The sequence below is a fragment of the Cervus elaphus genome, chromosome 1 (genome assembly GCF_910594005.1).
Source record: "Cervus elaphus chromosome 1, mCerEla1.1, whole genome shotgun sequence".
Taxonomy (NCBI): domain Eukaryota; kingdom Metazoa; phylum Chordata; class Mammalia; order Artiodactyla; family Cervidae; genus Cervus; species Cervus elaphus.
The window spans coordinates 93593330-93603256 of NC_057815.1; the positions used below are offsets into that span (position 1 = coordinate 93593330).

Genomic DNA, 9927 nt, shown 5'->3' on the forward strand with positions numbered 1-9927 from the left:
GCTCTGTTGGCTCAGCAGTAAAGAATCTGTCTGCCAGTGCAGGAAATGAGTTCAATCCCTGGGTCAGGAAGATCCCCTGGAGAAGGAAATAGCAACCCATTCCAGTATTTTTGCCTAGGAAATCTCATGGACACTGGAGCCTGGAGGGCTAGAGCCCACGGGAGAGCAAAGACTAGGACACGACCTAATGACACTACTAAACAACATCAGCGACCACTCACGGCAGCCGTGATTTCTGAATACTGTGTTCAGCTGTATGTTAAGTGATTGTTACGAACCTCATTATAAATTTAGCACTTCATACCAGATACATTTTACGGTACTTCTGCAAAGTAGTTGTTTTTTGTGTCAATTTTGGAATTAGATTAACATGATAATGATGAAAATAAGTCTATTTTTCAATTATACTCAGAGGTAGTAAAATGCATTTGTCATTTAAATGTAATCTTATAATATCCATATAAGGTATTAAAAGTAGGAAATAATATTCAGAATTTATATAGTAAAACATAAGAAAGGGAATAGGAACACATTTACCATGAAGAAATAAGAAACCAGGCCATTAAAACCTGGGACAGGACTATTATCTTTAAATTATGTTTTATGACTAAAGTATTGTGATATTCATACATTGCTACCAACTGCGAGGCCCATTATAATTATCTAGTAAAAGAGATAAAACTGATATTAAAATTATTTGGTAAAAAAATTCAATTCAATTCAAGAATGCTTTTATATAAAGCCAAACTTACTTAAAGATGTTCAAATGTGCTTTAATAAGAAGAAAAATAAATTGTAGATAACTCTAGATTGACTCTAGAGAATGTAGTCACTATGATCAGCATGTATCAATGAAGGAAAACATTTTAAGAAAACTAAAAACACATGACCAAACATAGTCTGACTGGACACAGTAATATTATAGTTCTGCAATAATATCTGTGATAGCAGACAGCTTCAATGAGGATTGTAATCTGTCTGAAGAACTATAAGGGTCGCCATGTGGAACTAGTGGTAAAGAATCTGCCTGACGCAGGAGACTCAAAAGACATGGATTTGATCCCTGGTCTGGGAAGAACCTCTGGAGAAGGAAATGGCAACCTGCTCAAGTATTCTTGCCTGGGAAATCCCATAGACAGAGGAGCCACATGGATTTTGTTGAAGCATCATCATGAAAATGTCTTGGACTATTCTTTAAACTCTGAAATGAAATCAGAATCAGATCAGAGAATCAGTATGTCCTGACAAAATTATCATCCCTAACCTCAAAAACGTCTGAAATCCATACACAACGGCCCATTGAGCATCGTCCACCCTCTGTTTAGACAGAAAGGAAACATTTTTAATTGCTATGATACAAAAGAGGTTCTTATAAAATCTGATATCCTTTGAAATGGCTTAAAGGGCATCAGATTTTAACTTAGAAGGATGCAGATCTGAATACCAGTTCTGTCTCTGAAAGCGGATGGATTACTGAACTTTTTTGAACTTTGTTGTTCATCATTAAAACAGGAATGATCACAATAAAGTTAAATCACAAGAATACCTACCTTACAGAGGTGCTGTTAGTGTCAGGTGAGAGGTATGAGAAAGACTTTCTAGTGATAAACTATGAAAGTGTGAACATTATGATTGGAATAAAATCTTCATATTAGGTCATTTACTCTCTGAAATCGCATTTCTGTTCAATACATTCTAATGGCGTTTCTTTAACCTTTGTCCTTCAGCCCTTGATAATCAATATTCTACTTGCTGTTTCTGAGTTTTGCTTTAAATTCCATGTAAATGGATTTTTATATGAATCCATATAAATGGATTCACACAGTATTGGTCTTTTTATTTCTGCTTATCCTTTTAGCATAATTCCCTTAAAGTCCCATCATGTTGTCACAAATGGCAAAATTCCCTTCTTTTGCATTACTGAATAACATTTTACTTATGTATATAAATATATGATATTTATATTACATTATTATTGTTTTATTTATATGTATATTTAATATGTTAGTTTATATAATATTATTCTTTTACAGCCTTATTTGTATTATGCATATATAACATCTTCTTTATCCACTCATCCAGCAGAGTACATTTTAGTTGTTTCCAGGTGTTGGTTATCGTGAATAATGCTGCAGTGGACATGGATGCGCTGATATCTTCAGATTCCTGACTTCATCACTTCTCGGCCTTTTGGCTAAAATCAAATGCAGATTCCTGACATCACGCTCTTTGGTTAATACACAAAAGTAGGATTGAAAAATTATACAGTAGTCATATTGAATTGCTTGAGAAACCTCCATAATGTTTTCTGTAGTGACTGAGCAAAATTATATTCCCATTACAGGAGTGCTCCATTTTCTCTACAACTTAAAAAGAATGCTGACTTCTGTGTATCTCATATAGTCGTCCTAACAGTTGAGAGGTGATACTTCATTTTTGTTATGATTTGAATTTGCCTGTTGATTAGTGATATTGAACACCTTCTCAAATTCCTAGTTGTATAACTTCTTTGGAAAACTATCTGTTCAGTTTCTTCACTCATTTTTATTTATTTATTTATTTTGTTTGTTTGTTTGTTTTTTCTTCATTCATTTTTAAATTGAGTTATTTGTTATACTCTTAAACTGCAGAAGATGCACACATATTTTAGATATAAATGCCTTATGAGTATATGATTTGTAAATACTTTCTCCATTCCATAGGCATTCTTTTCAGTTTGCTGTTTCCTCCCATGTGTAGAAGCAGTCTGGTTTAGAACTTGAGATCCTGGACTTCAGGCTGATGTCATGATGGGGTGTAACTTAACTGACCTGCTGGCTTTTGTCTCCTCTGCTTGGTGGCCCTGAGCTGCCCTTTTAGGGTTCTGACCATCTCACTGGACAGACAATATCCATATAGCCCTGTATCTACATGGAGAAGAAAAGAGCCCCAGGAGCACCCCATCTTTTATCCATCTCTACAAAGGCATCATTCATATAAGCCCAGCAATATGCTAATGACCAGAGAGTGACCTTGGTCTGTGCCACTTGGAACAGAAGAATTGCTCAGTCATGTTCTCCCTAAATTAATTATGGCCAGATACAGAGCAGCAAATGGAAAGATACAGCCCTATGTGTGAATATACACAGGTGTGTGTGTGATCATACTAAATACATAAACACATATGCATACACAAACACATCCCTACTGGTAGTCAGATACCAATCCATGTGCTGTCATATAGAGACCCAGGTGTTTTCACGTTTAGACACATACATGAAATTGAATTCAGACATACATATCACTGAATGTATATACACAAGCAGTCACAGAGATTCACATGAGTTTGGAAACAGATATGAATCTATGGTTGGATCCATACTTGTATGTTGTTGGATACCGACCAATAGATGTTTGCAAAGAAATTGGCTTTAAGGTTTGTGCTCTAATACATGCCTGCAAAAGACACTAAGTTCTTTCTGACCAGCTCACTGAAAATGTGAATCAAATGTAAATAAGAAAGTCTTCTTTTCAAAATGTAGAGGAAAAAAATCAAGATTTTTAGGCATTCTAATGGTGAAGATTACAAATTTTTATTTTGATGTCGATCCTTCACAATATGTGTCTTATTCGAGATGTGATAACAAAATAATAACATATATCTTTGTCCTCAAAATAAATATGCTGTGTTATAACATGTTAAATGTATATTTTATGGAAAGTTTTCAAAATTTACATAATGAATCTAAAGTTTATAGGGGGAGGGGAAGATCAGGAAGGAGGGAGAGAAAGAAGAGGAGAGACTGCCCCAGAACTGAACTTTCTAGATGATGTAAAATTTGATATATTAAATAGAAAATTTTCAAATTACCTGAAATTAATAATTATATTAAAGGATTATTTCCCCTGTTTGGAGAAAATAGACTAAGATATGTCCCCATTACAAACAAAAATAAATTCTAGGTGGGTTACAAAGTAATACTTGGAAAAGTTATTGGAAAAAAAACAAGATGTTGAAATTTATAAAGTCACTGGAAGGAAACAGAATTTCCCAAAAGCAATGTGATAGAAAAAAATTTTTAAAGTAGAATATTAAATTAATAGCTTAATTTTAAAATATTCATAGCTAGAACATGAGTAACATAATAAAGTATTCTAGCAAATTTCAAAGAGTGAATATTTCAAGGAAACATACATATTTAATGTAGAAAGAGTTAGTCAAAATTTATCAGTAAAAATTCTCACTCCAAAAGATCAAGAATGCAACTAATTGACAAAGTCTATAGAGTGGATTGGGAAGACCCCCTTGAGAAGGGAATGGCAACCCACAACAGTATTCTAGCCATGGACCAAGGAGACTGGTGGGCTACAGTCCATGGTGTTGCAAAGAGTCAGATATGACTGAGTGATTAACACACATATAGAGTGGATATTATGTATCATACATTGTGAGAGAAACAGAGAATGGTGTAAGTTTCCTTGACTTCGGGGAACTTATAGATCAATAAACATAGATAGTTAATAAAGATACTTATCTCATAGCTTGAAATAAATACACAAATATGAAAATTACTTAACATCTCTCTTAACTCATTTGTATTACAATTGCATGACACCATAGACCAGAAGGATTAAATAATAAACATTTTTCACAGGTTTGGTGGCTAGGAAATCCAAGATTAAAGTGCAGACAGACTCCATGTCCAGTGAGTTCCCCGACCTCATTCACAGACAGCCATCTTTTTCTTGTGTCGTCACATGGCAGAAGGGTTGAGAGAATTCTCTAATGTCTCTTCATAACGATTTTATGACCTAGTCATTACGCAAAGGGCCCACCTCCAAATACTCCCACATTAAACAGGAGTTAACTTATGCTTTCATAGAGGGACAAAAACTTTAAGTCTATAGCAACATCCAAAAGTGAAGACATAAATTACATATGTTTGAAAGAATCTTTTGATGAAGGTGAAAGAGGAGAGTGAAAAAGCTGGCTTAAAGCTCAACATTCAAAAAAAAAAAAAAAAAAAGAAAAATCATGACATTCTGTTCCATCACTCCAAGGCAAATAAATGGGGGAAAAGTGACAGACTTTATTTTCTTGGGCTCCAAAATCACTGCAAACAATGACTGTAGTTGTGAAATTAAAACACACTTGTTCCTTGAAAGAATAACTATGACAAACATAGAAGGAACATTGAAAAGCTGATTTATTACTCTGCTGATAAAGTTCTGTATAATCAAAGCTATGATTTTTATAGTAGTCATGTACAGACGTGAGAGTTGGACCATAAAGAAGGGTGAGCACCAAAGAATTGATGCTTTCAAACTGTAGTGTCACAGAAGACTCCTGAGAGTCCCTTGGACTGCAAGGAGATCCAACCAGTCCTTCTGAAAGGAAATCAGTCCTCAATATTCATTGGAAGGACTAAAGCTGAAGCTGAAATCCCCATACTTTGGCCCCCTGATGCAAAAAACTGACTCATTGGAAAAGAACCTGATGCTGGGAAAGATTGAAGGCAGGAGGAGAAGGGATGACAGAGGATGAGATGGTTGGATGGCATCACCGACTCGATGGACATAAATTTGAGCAAGCTCTGGGAGTTAGTGATGGACAGGGAGGCCTGGCGTGCTGAGGTCCATAGAGATGCAAAGAATTGGACACAACTTAGTGACTGAACAATAACAAGAAACCCAAATACTTGATTTTATTTGGTCAATAGCATTGTTTTGTGAAGACTTTGAGATAAAATAAACTCCATGTAAATGGGGTAAAAATCAGGATATGAGGTTGCTTATAGGCTGATTTACTAGTGAAAAGCACACACTGCACATATCATTGCTGCTGCTGCTGCTGAGTCGCTTCAGTCGCGGCCAACTGTGTGACCCCATAGATGGCAGCTCACCAGGCTCCCCCATCCCTGGGATTCTCCAGGCAAGAACACTGGAGTGGGTCGCCCTTTCCTTCTCCAATGCGTGAAAGTGAAGTCACTGAGTCGTGTCCGACTCTTCGTGACCCCATGGACTGCAGCCTACCAGGCTCCTCCATCCATGGGATTTTCCAGGCAAGAGTACTGCAGTGGGGTGCCATTTCCCTCTCTGGCACCGTATCGTTAGGTCCTCGTAAATCTAGGTTGAATAAAGGAGGCAGAATAATAAGCTTCTTTGATCACATGCTTCTGACCATACTCAGTTCAATTCAGTTCAGTCGCTCAGTCGTGTCCGACTCTTTGCGACCCCATGAATCGCAGCACACCAGGCCTCCCTGTCCATCACAAACTCCCGGAGTCCACTCAAACTCCTGTCCATCGAGTTGGTGATGCCATCCAACCATCTCATCCTCTGTCGTCCCCTTCTCCTCCTGCCCCCAATCCCTCCCAGCATCAGGGTCTTTTCCAATGAGTCAACTCTTCGCATGAGGTGGGCAAAGTATTGGAGTACATACTAGAGGCAGATAATATTTTCTTTCAAGCCTGATTCAGAGAAGGATTTTATGGATGCTGTTTCTGTCAAATAAAACAATATACCCTGGCTTCCTTATTACTTAGTAATCTGTGTTTCATTGATAAGAGTGATAAGAATGACATATCTTGTCAGCATCCTTCTTAACAGTGATGTCACCCAAAATACCTGGTGTCCAGTTCCGTAGTGCACATACGAAAGTCATGGATCATAGAATATGATCAATTTACACATGGAAGGCTGAGCCTGAATCTAGAAGGTTATGGAACAACCACATGCAAAAAAGGAAAAGAGAATATTGGGGGAAAAAATCAGCGTTTTTTGTTTCTAGGTATTTTAAACTATCTGGGAAAGTGAATGGCTCATTTTCAAGAAAATGTAACTCCAAACAAAGATGTTAAACTTGAGGAAATAATATGACTACCCAACTGAAAAATAAGTAAGATTTGGTTATTTTTCGGCATAAAACTGTTCCTTCAGGTTATTTTTACAAACATAGCATCCTTATTAATACTACAGCTCTGAAACATTCCCTAATCTTACCATGCTAAGCAAAAGAGAAATAATATATATAAAGTATCTTTCAGATACTTGTGTGTGGTGGGACAAACCAAAATTTTCTGTCATATATTTAAAAAAAATTTTGTCTGAAATCTGTAATGAGCTCTATTAATTCTGAAAAAGATTGTATTATTTAAGAGAGAAAAATGAGAAAATATTCCCCTGATTAAATAAATTTACAGTATTAGTTTTAGCTTAACTCATCATATAGAACATATAGCTGTAATATCAATAAACATATTTATATCCTAAAAGTATACATATTTTCCACAAGAAATTGTGGAAATCATAAAAATGTATTTCAAACTAAATATATAATTTGAACTAAGATAATATGAAAGCATTATATATATATATATGTATATATGGTATGACCACTGGACCTATTTAAGTAAAAAATGTTTTTCATCACAACCAAGTTATTCAATCTAAGGAGACATTTACTACAGTTAAAAAAAATCACAAGTGACTTTCTTGGGAAAGAGCATTTATTCAAGAAAAAGAATTGATACATTCCCTTGCTGCCTCATTTTCTTTTTCTGATCCATAGCTTTTTCATGGCATTTTGCATCTCTCCATTTCTCAGTGTATAGATCAGAGGGTTCAACATAGGGGTGACGATGGTGTAAAACACTGCCAAGTATTTATCAATGGGCAAAGTGGAAGGAGGTCTCACATACAGAAAAATACAGGGCACGAAGAAGAGGACCACCACAGTGATGTGGGAGCCACAGGTGGACAAGGCTTTGCGCCTCCCTTCCTGACTGAGATCCTTCAGGGAGTGCAGGATGACCCCATAGGAGATGAGCAAGAGTGTGAAGAGGACCACACATATTACCCCATCATTGGCCAGCACTGTGAGGGCAATAATGTGGGTGTCAGTGCATGCGAGTTTTAACAAGGGGTACATGTCACAGACGAAGTGGTCAATGACATTGGGGCCACAGAAGGGAAGGTTGTAAACAAAGAGAATATGAACGACAGCGTGTACAAACCCACCAGCCCAGGGCAACAGCAGCAGCAGAACGCACACTCGCTGACTCATGATTGTCAGATAATGCAAGGGCTTGCAGATGGCCACGTAGCGGTCATAGGCCATGACCACCAGGAGTAAAATCTCAGCACCGCCAAATAAGTGCTCTGTAAACAGTTGGGTCATGCAAGCTTGAAATGAAATGGTTTTCTTCTCATAGAGTAAGTCTACAATCATCTTTGGGGTGACCGTAGTAGAATAAAGAGTATCCATACACGATAAGTAGCCAAGAAAGGAGTACATAGGGGCATCGAGGGCCGCGCTGAACACCACAGTCAGGGCAATGAGTAGGTTGCCGACCGCTGTCATAGTGTAGGTGAGCAAGAACACGACTAATAATATTTCCTGGCCCTGGACACTCTGAGTGAGCCCCAAGAGGACAAACTCAGTCACATTGTTCCTTTCTTCCATAGGTGCTTCTAAATGTTCTTTCAGAGCTCAGGCAAAATTACCTGCAAATATAATTAGTATTAATATGACTGACTTCTTCACATCTTAAGATAATTTGTTCAATCATTGAACAAATAAGCAATCTGGTTTATTATGTTCTGGTATTTTTCAGATATTATAATACAAGGCATATCAAAATGTTGTCCCTAAACTCGGCATTCTTACAGACTAACGGGAAGGCAAGTAATTAAAGATATATGTGGGAAAAGGACTCAATATTAAAGAAATGAATTGCCACAACTAGTTTTCCTTCTGGAAGTTAATTAAATTGTACATAAGCTAATATCTTATATAAAAATAAAAATTGATTGAAGGTTTAATAAAAAGGTAAAGCAAGATTTACTTCGTATTTATTTTCCAGTTTTTAAAAAAGAAAGTTACTTTCTACACTATAGGAGTGGAAGAATCTTCTTAACCAATCACTAAATCCCCAAATGGACATATTTGACAATTTCAAATTATTTAAAGAATTTAGGAAATGCTACCAAAACACAAATAGACAAAGTTAGCTTGAAGAAAGATTTACATGTTAGAGGATATGCACAGAGTCAGTATCTGAAATTGAAAAAGATCTCCAAGCAATTAAATAATAAAAAATTATAAAATATATTAAAATATTAACTAACAATTAAAGGAATAATACCCCTGAAAGACCAACAAACATATAATATGATGCTGAAGCTCACCTGTAAACAGAAAATTCGTTCTTGAAGTCACAATTTTCTTACCACAGTATTTGCTTGATTTCTTGAAAATTAAATCAGTCAAGGTCTGCAGGTGCTACCTCATTTTTTTTGTATTTTCTAACAGATTAGCAGGCTGTGTTTAGAGAACTTATAAATTGAAACTATGATCAGATTTACAAATATCTGCTCATGAAAATATCCTCAAATCATTACTCTTGAAAATAATTTCTAAGTATACTTTATCTTTGAGTAGGATAACTTATTCCAGATTATTAGAATATGAAATTATCCAAAAGGGATACTATAGTCAATCTTCACATACTAAATAATCACAAAGGATTTCTAACATGGTTGATTAAGAAAATTACAAAGGAAAACTTCAAAGATTAATTCTCATCCCATCAAGTGCTCTTGCAAAATGTAAACTCTCGTTCAGAATGTTGTCTCTAAACACACTTCTTGGGTCATGTGCATAAGGAGAGCTCCACTCAGTCCATGTTCTGGGCTCTGGTGCCTTCTTTCTTGTCCTCCATGCACTGATGCCTTCTCTGGGAACATGGGAAGCAAGATATAGGCAGCATCACTAGACCTTGAACTGGCTTCATGTGACCAACTCTCCATGCTTTCAGGAAAACTGATTCATCTCAGTCATTCATCTCAATTCATTTCAAATTGTTAGGATTTTCAAAATGAGTATGAATGCCCTTTTACCTAAGGAACTCTGAATCTTGATTGTGAAAAGAGAATACAAATTTTCAC

General features: G+C 36.2%; 1 protein-coding gene across 1 annotated transcript; it reads right to left on the reverse strand.

The window, feature by feature from the left end:
• Positions 1 to 7525: 7525 nt before the first annotated feature.
• LOC122676580 (olfactory receptor 4A15-like) lies at positions 7526 to 8443 on the reverse strand. The gene has a single exon (XM_043876027.1). It carries the CDS (start codon positions 8441 to 8443, stop codon positions 7526 to 7528), a length of 918 nt encoding a protein of 305 aa, XP_043731962.1.
• Between the last annotated feature and the right edge of the window lie 1484 nt (positions 8444 to 9927).